This window comes from Pyxicephalus adspersus, chromosome 3, assembly GCF_032062135.1.
Source record: "Pyxicephalus adspersus chromosome 3, UCB_Pads_2.0, whole genome shotgun sequence".
Taxonomy (NCBI): Eukaryota; Metazoa; Chordata; class Amphibia; order Anura; family Pyxicephalidae; genus Pyxicephalus; species Pyxicephalus adspersus.
In genome coordinates, this window is record NC_092860.1 from 147,782,703 (window position 1) to 147,802,337 (window position 19,635).

General features: G+C 40.1%; 2 protein-coding genes across 4 annotated transcripts in view; both read right to left on the minus strand.

The window, feature by feature from the left end:
- The window catches only part of UBOX5 (U-box domain containing 5), a 23,502-nt gene extending 7,752 nt beyond the window's left edge, over window positions 1–15,750 (minus strand). Inside the window, exons 1-3 of one of the 3 annotated variants that reach the window (XM_072406651.1) lie at window positions 15,614–15,750; window positions 3,435–3,527; window positions 832–2,020 (exon numbers count right to left, since the gene is read on the minus strand). In XM_072406651.1, the coding sequence (XP_072262752.1) occupies window positions 832–2,020; window positions 3,435–3,488 (1,243 nt within the window). In that variant the 5' untranslated portion in view covers window positions 3,489–3,527; window positions 15,614–15,750. Of the gene's footprint in view, window positions 1–831; window positions 2,021–3,434; window positions 3,528–4,870; window positions 7,867–10,288; window positions 10,416–15,613 lie in introns of those variants that run through there. The other 2 variants (XM_072406653.1, XM_072406652.1) reach the window with 2 other exon arrangements.
- FASTKD5 (FAST kinase domains 5) lies at window positions 8,439–15,734 on the minus strand. Its single transcript, XM_072406650.1, has 2 exons — window positions 15,614–15,734; window positions 8,439–10,828 (listed from the first exon to the last, which is right to left on the minus strand). Exon 2 carries the CDS (start codon window positions 10,800–10,802, stop codon window positions 8,487–8,489), a length of 2,316 nt encoding a protein of 771 aa, XP_072262751.1. The 5' UTR covers window positions 10,803–10,828; window positions 15,614–15,734; the 3' UTR covers window positions 8,439–8,486.
- Window positions 15,751–19,635: the final 3,885 nt, after the last annotated feature.

Genomic DNA, 19,635 nt, shown 5'->3' on the forward strand with positions numbered 1-19,635 from the left:
TTACTTTACTTAAATGGGTTGTCTAACCTTTTATGTAAAGAAATAATTTTGGTGATAGGTCTGTTTTAACCTGGTACTGAAAACCTAATACTCCTTTTCAAGTACTTTCTACTCAGATACAAGCAGTGGCCTAGCTCCATGAAGAAGCTCTGCAAATACCTGAAGGCTCCGATGGTCGGGTGTCAGTCTGGGGGACTGGGCATTCCTGGACAGGCTGCAGTTAATTGAAAACTGCTCTAGTTACCTCCTACATGACACAGTGATCTTCCAAGAAGCATCTCAATCAGATATCGTGAACACAAGTCCAAAAGTCACCAGCACAGGGTTGCTGAGAAGACATGACTAGATGATGCAGGATATCTTCCAGCCAGGAAATGAGGTATGCTCTTTCTGAAATCAGACAGCTGCTTTGTGTTTTGTGTAGTGTGAGATGTCAGTGAGAGTTAGAAGCCATTACTGTGCCAGCAGAAGTGACAAACTGCTGCTTTTACTGAAGCGGTAGAACTGTTGCTACATGCTTTTTCAGGAACTATATCCAACACACCGCTTTGCTAGTCTTTTGCAGCTACCGGAAAAAGCCTAGCAATTACCACCTGTTACTAATCCCAGTTGCCTAGCAGTTGCCAGTAAGTGGCACAGTTAATGTGAACGAAGATTACACTTGTTACAAAACACTGGACACTAGGAAGTGTAGTCAAAATACATGATGATACAAAAATGGGACATACTAAAGGGGGCATGATTTACTGAAAAAAAACAAAGTGAACTGGGTTCCAAAGCCTTCAGAATTCAGTTATACACATTTTGTTTTGTGATTAGCTTAGAAGATACCTGGGTTTGAGCAGTCCATCTGTGACATTTGACAATCCCCTTCAATCTTCATCCTTTTTGTGCTAAGATCTGAGGTAGAAGAGCAGAGGCCACTAACAGCAGAAAAATATGTGTCTACGTTATCACCATCATTGGCTGAATCCTCCATCCATTCAACCTTCCTTTTCATGGTAGACAAAGCGATAGCTGAAGGCGTCACTGGTCCACCTGGTCTTGCTCTCCCCACAAGATTAGACCCGGGGACACTGTGCTGGAGGAGGTAATAGTCTATTCTGGCTTTCAGAGAGGGGTGGGGAAGAGGCTGAGATTGTGGAGTGTATGGAACTCCAGTAAATGGGTCACTTGGCATTCTACCCCAGGATGCCTCACTTTGGTTGCATTTATCAAGTGTGCTTTGGTCAACAACTTTCCCAGACGGCAGAATTATGGGGAAGGTCATAATTTCCAGTGTGATAGGATCCAGAAATTCCTCGGGCACATCTTGGAGAATATTGGCAAGTTCGCTTAAGCTGTGTTGTGCGTTGTCCGAGTTATTGTAAGACACATGGTTACTTTCCATTGGCGAGGCAGGTCGAGGTTGTCCAAAACTGTTAGGAAGGCTCATAAAAGCGACCTGGTACATGCTCTCCACCACTTCTTTAGGACAAGTCTTCGAGGGCTGACCCCAAACCTCCACTCTTTTTATAGAACAAGGTGAACCACCAGCTATATGCGTTATACAGATCTTTAAATGAGTGACATTGCTAAGAGAGTTCAGGCCTTTATTCCAGAGATCTTGGCATGAAGACCCATGGTAAGACATTACATTATCCGTATGATGGAATGGCTGTCTGGGCTTAAAGCCTCGATTATTGAAAGTAGCTTTGCTTTGATTTCTCAAGAGCACTTTACCCACCAAAGCAAAGAGTTCTTTGTCTCCCCCTTGGATAGCCATAGCAGGCTGACTGGACTCCTGGCTGTTCCAACACATCTTATTGGTGGAAGTAGCCGTATAGATGTCCATTCCTGTGAGAGGAGGATGACCACCAGAGGAAGTGTCTATGTTTATCCTACATATGTCAATGTTAAATGGAAAAGTAATGACGATGTGTACAGGAGGCTTGATAAAATATTCACAGCGAAACCCTCGGTTGCGTTTAGCAAGGTCTTCGGAAATTAGATTTTCCACTTCATAGCCATCGGCACTGATCTAAAAAAGGCCAAGAGTACATAAAAGTACAAGGAGGTTGACAAATAGGAGAAACATTGACTCTAAAAATCCTATGTACTACGTTCAATAAAATAATTTTTTTGCATTATTGACCAAGACAATTCAGTACTGTTTTAGGTGGGTTGAGTTGACTGCTGTCAATTTAGGTTAAATGGATACAACTAACATACACTTCTTTAAAAAGTGAACCTGTGCTTTCCCCACACAAAGGGGTCCCTACTAGAGGAACATATGTCCTACACCTTTACCAAAATTTCCATGTATCTGAGAGCATATGACATTTTTCATCCTAGAAATATGATGGAACAGTTGAAAAATGTAAAAATATTTATTCAAGTAGTCCAAATAATTATCTTCCTTAATGTCTGTGGCTACAATTCATGCTCCGTTCAGAATGTCTTCACTTGTGTCCCCCCCAGTTGTATTGGAGAGAGCGATACTACAAACACCCACACCCATGATACACAATGCAAGGAATCTTGGGGAATTGAGTGCTCTACCAGAAATGGGGAAAACCAGGGACTGCCTCTTCATAGATTGACTGCAAAAGGAAACATTTTCTCAAAGTAAAAATCAATTTAAATATATATGATTGGGTGCAATTTTCCTTTTAAGAATTCCTGATGCAAGGGTTCTGGCTTAAAAAAACCCCTTGTAACCAAGTACGCCTACAGCTGGGATGGTCTTTTAAAAGATGAAAAAAAACTGAGGCAAACTAGAAGTGGGGTAAAATAAAAAAAAAACAGTAAAGAAGAGTTTTAGGCAAAACATCAGTTGTATTAATCATTAATTGTCATAACACATTGCAAAAATCATAACAGTGCTTCTAAAAGCTGTAGATTACAGCTAACCTATAGCCATATTGGCCCAGTATGGGCACTAGACAATAAGACCTCTATACAGAACATATAAGAAAGTGTAATTCATATCGCATACGTAAAGTCGAAAACCCAACACGTTTCGCCCGGCTTGAGCATTTTCAGGGGTAGTGGTACGTTAAGCAAAGTTGTGTGCAATTACTTGACAGTATATGTCCCTTGGAGGGAAAAATGTGTGAAAATTCCTTAAAAAAACAATTGCCTAAAAAAAAAAAAACTCTTCTTTACTGTATATTTTTTGATTCAGGGTTGGCAGAGAGGCCTATGTTAAGACTATCCCATGTAGATCTCCACCAGAAAAAAAAAAACCCTACTCTGAAATTGTAATTCTCTTAGAAGAGGGTTATGCTGGACTGGCTGATAAATACCAGTATGTAAATGCCAAGGTATTAGACCTTTTGTTTCTTTTCCTGAAGGCAAAAATTAGATCCTTGCCTTTGAGTTTGGATTAGCTCAACTCTAGCACTACATTTCCATGGTTAGAGAAGCCCCCAATGAAAGGAATAACAGTGTACCTTGTTGCAGGCTATGCGTGGCCTAAACTGTGGAAGACAAAGGTTGACCACCATTCTGACTGTTCAGTGTTATAGATCTTAAGACAGGAACACCTGGAAGAGAAACACATTGGATTATATTACAGACATTGGATTGCGATAAAATACTCAAGTATTGTTAGAATAACCATCAGTAAAGCAAATGTAAATTGAAATTTACAACACAGATCAGGTTTCACTTAAATGGAGAGATTTTTGGAGTAAAGTGAGAGCCTGCGTGTATGGCATACAAAGCAGAAGTGAGCAAGAGAAGAGACATAGATGGGTCCCCATTGTATATAAAATTACCAAAACCAAAATGCTAAAAAAGGAGCTCATCAAAAATCAAATTGTTATAATATCTATATAATGTTTATAAAAAGGAAGAGTAAAATTTTAATACTGTGAATACAGACTATTTATTTTTCTCCCAAATGCCTAAAGTAGAACTATGTCTCCGAAAAAGATGAGACTCCTATACATTTCACTTACCATCTCTTTGCAAAGTGCTACAAATACCTGTTGACGCCGCAACTCCACCTAATGCACCTTTTTCTGTTGATGTGGCAACTATGCTGCACTGCTTTTGAAGTCAGAGCAGAGTTTTCTCTCATCTGACAACACTGCTTTGCCTGCTTGCATTTGAATGTGAAGAAAACGTTTCGGGGATGTGAGCATCATTGCTACCGATGAATCACAAAATTGTAGCTGGTCAATCAGCACCTGGCCACACCTAGTTCCGCAATGCATGGGTTACGGAGTGAATGAGGCCCCAATGAAAATTTAGCTCAGTCATGGTAGGTAAAGGACATTTATTTAATTTGGTTTTGATGTGGCTTGTACTTTACATGGATGGTAACTGGATTTGGTACTTGTTCACACAGCTTGTGTCTATCTTTACATATAAAACAGACTTGAAACTGGACTTATAAATGATAGGTAATACATGCTGCTACAGACTGTTTAGTAAACTCAAAGTGCCTTAGAAGCATAGGAGCTGCCCTAACACCAGGGACTTGAACAAAAAAAAAAAAAAAAATATGTACTCATGATATGCAAATATCACTGATTTTCAGATGAACTGATTACTGCTTTCAGTAATGAACAGTTATTGGCACATTTAACAAGTCTACTACTTTCAGACCACAGGCTACAATGGAGATCAGGGATATTTCTTTTAACAATTTTTTGCCACCAATCATTTATCACCACTAAGTAATATTAAAGGCAAATGTGGGCATTGGTTCCCAATTTAAAGAAATGGAGCCAGGTTAGGGTAATGCAATCAATCCCTGATCGCCCCTTCATAATATATAAGGCTGTAAGTTTTACCTTTCCGGAAACTCAGCGGAATAAATTGCACTCTCTCCACTCATTATACTACAGAATGATATACTGGCTTCTTTCTTTTTACTTACCCGGATGCCCACATTGAACTGTTGAATGTTTTCTCCCATTCAACCCGGGAAGTAGTTCGTAAAGAATAGGGATGGTCCCAGCAGGTGCCTATTATTCAGTCTTCCAGCAACAAATACAGTCCAACAGTTTATAAAATCAGCTGCATGTCCTTTCAAAGGTTTCTTTTGGGAAAATGTATATCATCCTTGAAAATTTTACATATCCGCTTCATGTAAAGAAACTCAGCATGCATTTTAAGTTGCAAAAAACCTTGTTCTATTATAAAGTAATTTTATAAACATGCATAGAAAGGGTCATAGTTTTTGCAGAGGAGATTCACAGAAAGGTCTGCATCCCAGTATTGTGATTTATAGTTTGTAGGAAAGCTTTGAGTGCAAAGTCCTGAGTCACACACCTCCCTGCATTCACTGGCCATAAAAATTCCTATAAAATATAAGAAGATAAAATATATACCAGAGACTTCTTTTTATTTGTGTTTGCCTGCATGGTTTATGGAAGTTCTATCTTTATCTAAAACCAATATTGTTAGAGTCAAATAAAAAGCAAAACAAAACAAACAGAAAACTGATTTTTGTGAGTGTAATACAGAGCTGCAATGACACCTGCTGTACATGTCGAGTAATTGCATGAGTATGTATGTTTATACATTGTATTTAAACTTTATTTATAGAGTGCCAACATGTTACGCAGCGCTGTACAATAAATAGGGGCTGCAAATGACAGAAACACAAGCAATGAGGAGAACAGGGCCCTGTCCAAAAGAGCTTACAACCTGTCTTTCTCATTAACTAAGGCTACATACACACGTCAGATGATTCTCATCCGATAATCGGTTCACGGCTGATATCTGACGAGAATCTGGCATGTGTACAGGGCTGGTTGTCTAAACAACCGTCCTGGCTGCTCCATAGACCAGGAACAACTGTAATGAGAGTGAAGGGGAGAGAGCACAGTGGGTGTCGCTCCATCATTCCCCCCCCCTTCCCATGGTTCATGCATCATTCAGTGATTGTGAAAGATTTTTTCCTATGACAATTATTGCATGTGTGTGCGTAGCCTAACCCACACATTTCTAAAGTCAGAAGCCTAAATTGGAGCAAAGCCTTAGGAAACATAAATAAGCAATATAATATTTTTGTGGAAGAACAAATCATAGACAGCTGGTGTCTATCATCCCTGGGTTCTCTGATATAATTGCAGCTTGGTAAGGAGTCTCTGAGCAGTGCCACAATATTGAGATGCTTCACTGGCCAATATTGAGGCCCCAGCCGGGCGGTTACTGAAAGGTGCCAGGTGGTGCACCATGCCAAAAAGGGTGCTGGGGAGAACACGGAGATAAATAGCTATGGAAGATCCCCCAATAAGTTCACATAACACCGCATCATCTCTCCTAATCATATCAGTCAACTTTTGTAAAGGGTTTGCTCGATTTTTAGGTGCAATTAGAGGCATTTGCACGTACCGGAGCGATTCTTACTGGAGGGTCTGCTAAAAAAAGCCTTGATTTTTTTCCATTGCTTCCCCAGTTATTGCAAGGTGAAAACATAATATGCATACATTGTCAGCACAGCATATGGATATCAAGCTAGATAAGCATAACTTATCAATGCAAGCATGAGAGGCACAATAATTACAAATTCCCTCCAGATCATCTGACATCATTGATGGGAGTTGAGGTTTTAAGTTATATTTGTTTCAATTACAAATTGGGATTTCCGTACCTAACCAAATTATTTATCATAAAATTTCACGTTTAATTCATATACAATACATACATAAAAAGTGTACACTCATTGTGTAAAAACATCATATTAATGATCCTTTGGACATTGAATGTATAGCTGTCTGTCCTTTACGCGTTTCACACCCCGGCATCTTCAGGACGTTTCAATACACAGAACTATTCTAACATATGTTTAATATTAACAAGGGAAGGGAAAACATATTAGAATAGAATTGTATCTCCCATTCACTTAACGATTATAATTAATTTCAGAAGTCTAACAATTTCTTCCTCTCCCACACATATATTTCTAATATATTGTATTTTTATCTACAGTTACAAATGTGAGTTGGGCACCGACAGAAAGGAGTTCCATGTAATCAGCAGCCTTCCAAGTTACTGGAAGTCTATTGGATTCAATACAAAATAACTGTACTGGGTCGAATACGAAGAAATCTTTATATTATATGCTACTGTACAGTTATATTACAGGTTTCACTATTTTCATGTTTTCATGCACCCTTATTTTTTAAAGTTTTTTAAAGTTATTTTAATATTATTACGTACTTATTATTAATAAATATTGAACATAGTGAGTTATGCCTAAGAATTATAAGCCTACAATGTAAAATAAATTTCCACGCAAAACAATGTAACGCTTTTTGCATGAAGATACCGAGAGAATTAGAACGCTAGGGGGGTTAAAGTAAACAGAAATTCGGGCTTCCGGTATGCTAGATGACTAGACAAGCAGCTGCTGATTATAAAATACCAGTAATAAGAACATATGCATAGTATGATTAGAGTCAGGTGATAAACTGCCAAACAGGTAAGCTGCTGCAACCCTACCAACCAGGTGCTGCAGTATCGGTGCCTAGACTGCTACTGTAAAAGCAGTGCCATCATTTATATACAGCGCACTTGTTCACAATGATGGTGGATCTTGTAGATGCAGTCATTAACAGGAATGAAAACCCAGCAAATCTGGACTCTTTACTATCCTATAAATAAATACATTGGACAAGATTTATTAAAACTCTCCAAAATAGGAGACAATAGACTACCATGGGAGAACCCGAAAACCTGGAATGGATCTGATGTCAATATTAAATGATTTTAGGAAATCCAATCCAGGTTTGCTACCCAGGTTTTCCTGTAATAGTTATTTTCCCTAGTCTTGGAGAGTGTTTGTAAATCAGGTCTATTCTGTACCAGAAATCTGGTTATCCAATGCATTTTAAATTATCTTCCTAACTCCAGGGAACTGCTGTTGCATTCATAGAGGCTGCGTTTATATGCATTTTTACAAGCGTTTTAAATCTTGCCTTTAAACTGCTGGAACATCTTTGCTGCAATTACCTTTTCAGGCATTTATAAACGCGGGAAAACGAATATGAAATCAATAGACGCGTTTACCTGCGTTAACATTTTAATTTTTAAAACGCTGCAAGGAGTGTTATCTATAGAGCTCAAAAACGTGCCTCAAGGAAACACCCTGGTATAGATTAGCATGGGAATTTCAAACATGGGCTTTTAAAGCCTCAGGTTAAACGCTGAGGAAACAGTCCATGTAGACCCAGCCATAGCGAGGTAATTTCCTGTAGGAAAGGCTCAACGAGAAAGCAGAACTTCCTGTTTATGTATTAGTGTTCTCCCCAGCTGCACCATCTGGCACTTTTTATTTTTTGGATGGTTACTATAATGTTGGGTCACAACACATAGGCCACCACCTGTCTACAGCTTAAAATAACTCTGGGGAAAATAATGTATATGTGGAGAAAGGAAGGCGAGGGGGTTGTGGGGAAAACAGACAACCAAAATTATTGAGAGACAGATTTAGGCACTATATTGAAAACCTGTTTTATTAGAGGCATTGTTTGTCATCTTTTGACCTAAACAGCGCTGAACACTTTGTGGTGCAGGTAGGCCAGTTTTTCTGATCGTGTAGCACTTTTGGTCAAGGGAAACCACTCCCAAAAGGGAATTTCAACCACTACATATCCCAGTTTGCGCAGCTGACGTCTTTTTAAAGCGTGGAGCCCCAAAAGTTGCTTGGACTGGTAGAGGTACTGATTGCGGTTTGTAACCTGAATAGCCAACTTGGTGACCTTAGGCTGCTCAGTTGCATTTTCCTTATTCTTCTCCGGATGGGTTGCCATTGAATAGTCATTAACAATGTTGGGATTCTCTAGATTCTTAACTGCCCTGTTCTCTGTGTTGGCAGTTCTTAGCTTAGATGCATTTGTTAACTGACCTAGGAGGTCAGGGGTGATTTTAACATTCTGGTATTTAAGAGGTCTCTGGAGTTCCTCAATAACAGAATTAATAGGAACAGGCTGCATATTCGCATCCAAATGAACTTCCAAATCTTTTGACCTAGTATGAGGCAGAATCATATTTTCCTTTACATACTCCTGTCCACCCAAAGCGTGCGGCAACAACAAGCTAGCTTCAATCACTTCTGCTCTTGTGCGAATTTCCTGGGTGGAAAGTTCCAAAATGGTTTGTGTTACTTCATTACGGAACTCTGGAGAGATAGTATTACCTTTGTATTCAGGGCATTCTATTTCTACAGTGCCCCCAATAGTAAAAAGGTCCTTTTTAAGTTCGAACAAACTTATTTTACTTGACTGCTTAAGAAACTTTTCACTCAAGGCAATATCAATCAGATCGAATGGAAACTGTTCACAGAAAGCAAGGCCCATCAAGCAAGTAAGAAAGTGTTCAGGATATCTCTCGAATTCTTTCAGACGTTCATGGATTTGGTTGATAAATGCAGAGTAGAAGACGTTAGCATTTGGTGGTTTGTACTGAAGGACGCCAAAAGACCACAAAAATTTGGCGATGTCTTTGCTTCTGCAGTAAGATACTCGATTGGGCATAGCTAAAGCTACAGTCTTCATAAGGTTTTCGCTAAGAAAGTGCATTGAAGAAAAGGTCAGGACGATGTGCATGATGCCCAGTGCATTCATATTAGGAATGCGTTTACAGGCATCCTCACCAACTGTTCTAAGAAACGGTATGTGGTCCACGCGGGTAAACCGGAACATTTTAAGCACGTTAACTAAGGCGTAATCACTTATTTGTTCTACATTTTTTACAATATCATCACCAATTCGTTGCATGAGGTGTCTTGATAATCCGTTGCCAGTTTTAAAAAAACCTAAACAAACTGTACCGATTTCTTCAAGGTTAATGGACGTGAGATATCTTAGAATCAATGCATCGATTTTCTCCAGTAGTTCCTGTGGCGCGTGCCTCATCTCACCGACAATATATATCAATTGTATGACCTGGGGTAAACTGAAGTCCAAATAACGTACCTGCATGCAGCTGCACAAGAGGTCATGGAACTTTGGAAATGTAAAACCCATATACCTAAAAGTATCTGCCACAAGCAACAACTCATTGGTGGATAAATGCTGAACCCTAAGACAAAACTCCTTCTCGTATTCTTGTAGCATCGAGTGGTTTTGGTAAAGTCTAAGACGTTCAAAGGCACCAAGAATACTGATGATTTCTGAGTTTGTATACAGGCCAAGGTTTGAAATGCTGCAATTGCAGAGCGTATGGAATTTTGAATTTGATTTAAGGGCCACTATTTTATTTCTAGGCAAATAACTAAGTTTCACTAAAAACTCAGAAACTTTACTGGGTTTGAGGCTAAGATTAACACTCTGCAGAATGCTCTCACCTTCCTCAATAGATGTACGCATTGTATGTTCCGAGTTGTAGCACATTGATTTGTATTCTGGTCTATGTTGCTGAAAAGTCCTGGGATCTTGCTTGCTGCTATAGACTTCTATATCGTCATATTTACCTATACTTGTGCCCTTACCAGCTTTATGAGTTTTTTTATATCGAGTCCTAACTGGATCTCTCGGTTTGTCCTTAAGTGTAAATTGTGGTCTGGAAGGATCAGTCCTTGTTGGTGATTCAGAAACACAGAAGGGCTCATCATTATCAAATGCATTGACTTCATTTTCTTGCACTTTTTGTCTGTCATTTATGCTGGAAACAACCGAAGACCCGTGATGGTCTAACTTATTTTGGTCAGCATCTTTGGAACAAGCAGTTGCCTTGGCCGACTTGAATACATAATTCCTTCCAAGTTGAACATGAGGTGTACTCCATGCCCATTTAGAAGATGAGATGGCAGCTGTCTGGAAAACCGCTCTTGATAATCTTCTGCAGATGACGACGGCCATGAATTCCACAGGGTCAACTTCGAATACTGAAAAAGGGCAGATGGAGAATATAGATGAATGTCTGCCATGAATAAAAAAAAATATAGTCGCTATCGTACAAAAATACAGTTTTAAAATTGACTTGTTTGTCAGAAGTATATTCCACAAGCTCTAGGGCAAAAAAATTAATAAAACCAAGAAAACTGTATGGTTGGGATTTAAAAGCATTTCGGAGTCTTCTAAAGTTCTTAGGGCAGGTATGCTGAACTGTTGCATCCATTGGAAGTCCCCAGCAGAGGTCTTTTTCAAAACACATCAGCAATGGCACAGTTAACACCTCCAAATGTAGGACACAAACAAGATAAAACAGATTCCTTTTGTCCTACCTTGGTTCTTAATATACAGTTTTTTTTTTTTTTTACTTTGACACTACGTTTGTTTCTTTGTTTTGAAAATTTTCACTTTTTCCTTTATTTTTTGTTGCTGCAATGTTTGTACTTATAATGAACATTTTTCAATAAAAATTATCTTTCAGACTTTGTAGGATCAAGCAATCCCACACTGCTCCCAGCATTAGGCACAAAAGTTGCACCAGTTCTTAATAAGCATTTGCAGATTTAACAGCAGGTAGCAAAGAGCAGTCTGAAACCCTTATTGTTGCTCTTGTTCATTCTCTATTGGACTGCTACATGTAGTCTCACTTTAAGTAGCTGATCACTGGCGTGAGATAGTAGTAAGCGTACTGCAATCTTTCACGATCCTTTCCAACGACTAACGACTGTTCTGCTCTATGGGGAGGGGAGTGGGAGAAGGACAGAGCGACACCTGCTGCGCTTTCTCCCCCTCACTTTCATTAGGATCATTCGTCGTCCATCATCCGTGGATCCGCCAGGACAGTCGTTCAGACGATGGAGGACGAGTGATGTACACACAAGATTATCGGCCCTGAGCTGATTATCGGATATGCACAATTGCACGTGTGTACCTTGCCTAAGGTTCAGCTTACAATAAAGGTGTTTGCAAGTAAAATAAGTAAACATTCCAGAGTAGTAAGTTAAAACAAAGTATGGGGTAGAAAGCTGACACATTTATAGGGGTTACTGGACACCTATGACACAAGGAACGGGGGGGGGGGGGGGGGCACTAAATTTGTTGTGTGTTGCGCTGCTACTTTTTGACCACCTGGCTGAAAAAAAAATTCTAGGGTGAATACTAATAGTATGTGCACAATATTATTCAAAAGAAACAATGTAAATAAATTGTCCTCACTCTCCAGCCTTGGGGTTCTTTGGGAACCTGGGTGATCCAGCAAACCTGGAATGGATTTCCTAAACATATTTGTTTTATATCCTGGACTGGATGCATTGCAGTTATGCTAAATCACCCAATAGTCTAACTATCCAGGAGCTTTAATAAATCAGGCCCATGGTCTTCTGCAAATAAAATCCTAGCTGTCAGCTGTTTTTTTTTTTTTGTTCTGATTAGAGATAACGGAAATGACAAGGTTACAGAACCCTATGAAAAAAATATATTCTGCAAAATACAGAACATCTACAAGTTGTAGGCTGTGGCACCCTACAAATGGAAAAGACATATAGGAAGATAAAACAGCATAGCAAACACCACAAAGCATGCTGACCGTCATGACGGAACAAGATCTTATTCAAAGCAGATATAAAAGTGGTGGATGAGTGGGGATTTTTATTTCACAACCACATGAAAAGAATCATTAATCAGTAAATTGAACTCTCCTAACCGTTTTTTATCTGGTGAACACAACTTAAATTTTAGGCTCATAACTAAATTAGAACTAATCCCACCTTTCCTTGTTCCCTTGCAGGACACTGCCATCCTTTTCCTTCTCCTCCTGGATGCAATCTTTAGCTGTCTTGATTGGCTGGGATGGTATAAATTTCGTGGAAGCAAGTGGGAGTTTATTGATTTAATCACCAGGCACAGTGCAGCTCAGCTTTTTATCGAAAACCTGGAGCCATCGGGCAGACAAGTTATTTTTGCAGAGACATCGCCTGTCCCATTGTGTAATAATGACTGGCCTGATTGTGGATTTATAAAGTGGTTCTGCTTTAAAAACATTTGGACTGTCAAATTATCAGGCAGACGTTTCACATCGTCCATTTTTAAAGGCTGAATCCTCCACATTTTATTATTTCTCTTACTTATGGAAAGAGCGGGGAAGAGAAGTCCTTTTTTAGTGCTCTCCGGGGCTCTGTTAAAGAGATTTATCTTCACTTTCTGTGCTGCTTGGAACATTTTACTAGATTGTGAGTGAGTAAAACAAATACACAGAGATAAAAATATTTTATTTAGTAGTGTCAGATTTTTTTTTTTCACTTTCTGCTAGAGAAAAAATATTATGGACCAGAAATGAGGAAATCTCTTTAATGGAGCTCTGGATGGCAGGGAAACCCCAGAATGGGTTTTAATCTTTTGCTTGGCCTAGGTTAGAGAAAGGTTTCTCCTTGGGGTGACTATTGGGACAAATATTTCCCAGAGATTATTTACAAGGTGCTAAGAATATTTTAAAGCAGAACTAAACTGTGTTTATACTCACCTGTCCCAGTTTTCTCCTGGGTTCCCTAATCTTCTTCCTTTTTCTCTTCTTGGTTTGATCTTCAGCCGTCTTTATTGGCCAGGATGACAACGTTCAGGCAGGTGATTGGCCGTTCATTTAGTTCTGGCAGCTGCAGGGTAGCTGGGAAGTGCCGAGTATTCCGGCTTCTTACGCTGATCTGAGCATCCGCAGGTTATGACTTTGACATTTGAAGGGAGCGATCAGGCAGGTGAGTATGTTTTTTTACAGACGGTCCCAAAAACCCGGCCTGATTACAAATTTTTAAAGCAGAACTGGAGTTCAGCTTGAAACCCTGTACCCACGGCAGAGAGATGTGAAGCCAGAAACAATCTTTCCGTATCTTTTCCAGTGATAGATGAATTAAGAAATTCTATACTCACAGTGGCGGTCTATCATATGAAGGGGGGCAAGCAGCACCTTGTTATGCTTTCATAGAAAACCACAGCAGTCGTTTCTAATCAGTAATTCAACACTATGCTAAGGCAGAATAATGAACATCAGGAAACTGCTGTACACATGCTAGATTTGTGCACGACCGTTCATCTCAGGAGCCAATCATCTGCTTCATAGGGGAAGCATAAAGGACAAAAAATAGGCAACCTTGTATACACAGAGGAGGAAGATAAAGGAATTTATCATATTGTATGATGTCTGTATGACTTACATTTTCTGCTCTCTGACCTGGTAAAAAAATACCCCCCCAGCTGCTCTCTTTGCTCCTCCAATGATCTACTAATGACCTCCTCACTCATAACCTCATCACACGCACGGATACAAGACTTTTCTAGAGCTGCCCCGACTCTCTGGAATGGTCTCCTCGTCCTATTCAGCTTGCTCCTACTTTTTGATCATTCAACAGAGCCCTCAAAACCCAACGCTTCAACCTACCCATCTTCTTCTGACTCCAAAACTCCTCACTACTTCCCACCATTCCATATGCCCCTTCTATTGTCTGATAATTCCCCTTCCTCTTAGATTGTAAGCTCTTGGGGGCAGGGTCCTCTCCTCCTGCTGTGTCACTGTATGTATCTGTCTGTTATTTACAACCCCTATTTATTGTACAGCGCTGTGTAATATGTTGGCGATACCTACATCCTGTTTATCAATATAAATATAATAATCATAATAATAATCAGTGTCTCTAAGTCCACAAGAACTTCACAGCCTTGCTGTATACAGGGCATTGCAAATCACATAACCCCCTTGCTCTCACCTCGCTTCCAGGCTGATAGAATACAGCAGTGTTTCTCAGCCAGGATTCTTCCAGAGGGCACTAGAGGTTCCTTGAGCAATTTGCCCCTCTCAGGTCAGTTTAAGTGACACCAATGATCTATTTGGGTATCTGTAAGGGTGACATTCTTCCCACTGGCCAGCAATGTAAAAGGAATTCTTCCCACTGACCACCATGCTAACATAGTGAGTCGTTGATATAATTATAGCCGGGGTTCCCCAAGACCTGAAAGTTATTTTAAGGTTCCCCACATTAAAAATACTGAACTACAGCACCTCCCCCCTTCTGCTCCGTGTTCCTCCCCTTTTATCCATTGGCTGTTAAGGACACAAGCCAATTCATGTGGGCGTGGCAAAGGGGGTGCCCAGGAACACCCACTTCACTTCTCTAAACCAATGACCTGTATGGCTCCTCCTACAGAAAACAAAACCCCACCCCCTAGTTTAAAGGCTCCTCCCATAGGTGGGGCAGTCAAGGGTTGGCTTTAGTTAGGTCTAGGAGATTCTTATGATAGCAGTCACATGCCTTGGGGTGATGCCTCCAAGGCTGGGGGCCCCAGTATGGCTCAGAATAGATATATCACAGAGGCTGGATTCACATCTAGGGGTTTTTCACCCTGGCACATTCACCCTTGAGATCAACAGAAAATAAAATAAACAATGTATATCACCTCTATATCTCTTATAGTGCGCACTCATACACATTCTGGGGTGTCGTCCATCTCCTCGTTCTATTCAGCTTGCTCTTCTTTGAGCCCTATACTATGGGTTGCTATGGGCAACAGTCAATGCTGTTGCCTATATCAACCTCCATCCTTTAGGAAGCCCTGTTCAGCAGTTTTATCTTACACTTTTCATTCATCATGACGATAAATGACCCCCTGTGTGTTGTATTTACCACCCATTCCCTTTACAGAGGTCATAAAACGAAGCCCCGTCATAGGAGGCCAGGCTGCTCTACTATGTGACATAAAAACATTGACATACTCAATAAAAATGCCACACGTACCAGACACCGGGAATACAAGGACATACAAGCTCTGCTCTCCTCTGTCACCGCCGCCGCTCCATGCACTGAGGAAAGACGCAATAGCCCTGCGCACATTGATGACGTCAGCGATCTCCCCATAAACGCCGCAGAGCCGGCTGACAGGAAGGGGTGTCCGAGAACTGTTGCCAGTAAATGGGCGGAGCGAGAGCGACTGACGCAGGCGTCATCTTTGCCAGAGAGTGGGCGGGTCAACAAATAAATGATGTGGTAGGCTTTTGCGGTAGTCTACCTGGACACCTGCTGCTTTTTTTTTGTAGTGGTAATATAACTTTATTAACCATGCACAAAAGAGAGAGACAAATGAAGGTCCCCAGACAACCTTATTTCAGCAGTATTTTATTGAAGCATAGCTAAGCCAATGAAATGTGCTGCAGCGTTCATGTCCTTCTAAACATTTTAACATGTAAGCAAAGGGATTTTTTGGGATAAAGCGGGAAGGTTAGACCCTCTGTCAAGTTTAATGGCTGTCTGTGTCCGTGCTGGGCACATTCACTCCCTTATTCGTCCTGGTGACCACAGAGTGGGAGGAAATGCTACATTATGAGTTGCCACTAAAGCATTAAATGGAAGAACTCTTCATACAAGGACACTAGTTTCCAGGGACAACTCTCTGGAATGAAAATGTATTTTGGGGGAATTTTTTTTTAATTTCCTGTTTCATTTATTGGACAGGAAGTGTATGGAAATCTCCCTAGTAAGTTAAAGACAGCAGGGGGTTGAGGATGAGTACAAACCCTCTATCAGGTTTATGACCCTATAGAAAGTTTTCCTTTCATTTGTATCAGATAACATTAACAGAAGAAATAAAAGAACTAGGGGGTCGCCTAAACAGGAAGCCAAAAATACCCCCCCTCCAAAAAAAAATAAATAAGATACTAGAACTGGAGTTCAAGAGGAATAAGCCATGTGCTTAAAAGCAGAATGATGATAGGAGGAAAGAGCGGAGTGCCAGGAAGATGAGCTAAATACTGTGCAGCCTCTCCTTTCACTGCCCGATCGCAATCTGTGGTGGGTTTAAGACAAGCTGGGCTCAGATAAATTGGACTGAATAATGCAAGGTGTTAGCTCAAGGACATCTACTGGCAGAAAAAAAGGTATTTGGATAATCCCTAAATTAAAAGTCAATATTCTATATTTTACCTTTTAGCTGTTTGTTTTCATGATAAAATACATCTGCTTTACAATAACTTTTACTTAAACCCCCTAACCACTGGGCACAACCTTCACCTAAAATATAAACTTACTGTATATACCCCAGTATAAACTAAGATTTTTTGAACCTGAGGAAAATCTTGGTTTATACTGTGTTCACACCACTAGTTGGTGCTGTGTCCTCATGTACAGTGCATAACAAACTCCTATCCTCTGAGACATCTGATACATACCTTACATGCTGAATCAGCATCATCTACTGGTGGCCAATATTATTGCACCAAAGATTGTTTAAGACCAAGTAAACCATCATAACCAACTCAAAAGTGCAAAATATTTTAACCTGCAAAAATAGAGAAAAAAAAACAGGCTGAGAACATGTGATTTTAATGTTTCCCCCTTCAAATAACTGATTTAGGAATAGCACACCATGGATGTATTTATTAACATTATTTTGTTTTCATTGATATTAGTAGTAATTACTGCATTTTGTTCCTTAAGTTTATACTCAAGTCAATGTTGTTTTCATGTTTTTTTTTCAGGTTAAAGTAGGTACCTCAGTTTGTATTTGATAGGTTTATATTTGAGTACTTTTAAACAATATGCACATATCATATTTCTCTATACTACATAACAAATATCCACCACCCATCTCCTCTGTATTCCTGTACCTACCTTAATATCTCTTCTCTTATCTCCTCACACTTCCTGAGTGCAGAAATATCACCAGATGAACCTGCACACTCACTCCCCATGAATCTATTGGTCAGATAGGTTGCTGTGTCTATGGGGAGCTTGTGCAGTGGTGTGACCAATGCTGGGAGGATTGCTAAAGCCAGAGGGGAAATGATTCAGCAGGCGGTGTTGGCCATGTTTAGGTTAATCCAATGGTGTGAAGGGTGTGGGATGACCTTTTTTTTTCCAGGAGCCTAGAGAAGAAGAATAACTGTACCTTGTTAGAAAGCTAAGCTTCCTACTTTTCCAGTGTTGGGTCTTTTGCAGAAATTACTGTTGAATTGTCCGTTTTTTAGCACCATCCATTTCGCCCAAACCCGCACAGTGTTCTGCCCAGGTCCTTTTTGCCGGGCACACGACCTGTCACTTTTCAGTAACCCCCCGGCTGTTTTTGGGTGGTTACTGAAAAGTTGGGTCACAACTCAGGGGCTGCCACTCGCCTACAGCTTCTTCCCACCTGGCTTAAAAAAGTTTATGGGTTTAACACTGCCATAGTCAAGTAAGGCTATGAAGCCACCATCACAGTGGATGTAGAGCAGCTTAACCTTTTTAACAAGGGAGTGCTCTTTAAATACCTTTCAGGTCTTCAAGAACCTCCTGCTTTAATTTTTAATTATATACAGCTCACAGTACATTCGTGTGGTGGTCAGTGGAAAGAATGAATCTCACATTGCTGGACATTAGGAAGAATTTCACCCTTACTCATAGCAAAAATGTAATTGGTGTCACTTAAAGTGACCTGAGAGTCACAAATTGCTCAAGAAACCCACAGCAACCTCTGGAGGAGCCCTGGTTGGAAAACATTGATGTACAGAATGGTGCTCCCAGGGTGATAAGAAGTTTTTTTTTGTTCCATGGCACATGGCCATAAAGCTCAGTTTGGATCCCATCAGACCAGGGAACCTTTCTCCATATGTGTATTCCGACTGCCAAATGTTTTGGCAAGAACTAAATGATTGTTTGGTCATTTTTCCAGCACCAGACCTAATCTGCCCAGCTCAGCTGACCATCTGGAGCAGCTTTTCTCTGAATTTATAACATGGAGAAACACTTGTAATGATTTTCAGGTCTTCAGATAACCTCTGCTATAATTATTATATCCACAGCTCACAGTAGATTAGTGTGGTGGTCAGTGGGAAGAATTTCTTTTACATTGCTGGCCATTGGGAAGAATGTCATCCACACAGATAACCAAATAGGTCATTGGTGTCACTTAAACTGACCTGAGAGTCACAAATTACTCAAAGAATCCCAAGAAACCTCTGCAGGAATCACGGTTGGAAAACATTGCCGTAGACTCTCTGCTACTCAATTGTTACCAAGAATCATCGTCCTATGCCAAAAGAGAGGTAAGTGATTAGGTGTCCATGTTCCATGTATAGTGTATGCATGTGTAAATCTATGTATATGTGTGTGTATGCCTGTGGATTTTTCTGTGTATAAAGCAGTCAATAAAAAAAACTTGAGATAAACTAAACTTGAAATAAACTGGAGTTTTACTCTTTGTCCTGCTATTTGTACATCATGATGTGTGCTGACTTTCATGAATGTGTCATGTGATCTATGTGTTGAAACACTCGTTCTAATATGTTTTAAAACATTTATATTGTTTGAAACGGAGGTTTTAACAAACAAAAGCCCCACTAAACACATCCAGCTGGACCTGCGTGCGTGTTGCACTTTCCCGTGATTCTGAATGCACTGACATGTGTAAGTGGTCTTATCAAAGGTCCATAAGTATCATAAATAGGGAAAAGAAACAGACATGATTTTGTTTGGGGGGGAGGGAATACACATATGTTAACTAGCATTAAAATACATCACCACCATTATTACACATATGACCCAGTGCACCTTCTAAATGCAGTATAGCATGCTATTGTGCAAAAAATGGTTTGCAACACATGTCACATGACACATTTTTGCAAGCCAGGACACATCATGATGCCCATATTTGATTAACAATGCACCTTCCAAATGCAGTGTCGTATGCTACAGAGCTATAACTTGTATTGTGGCTCATTCTTTATGCAGAATGCTGCAATGTGCCTGAATGGTGGACGGAAATTGCTTATTCTGATATCACTGCACAC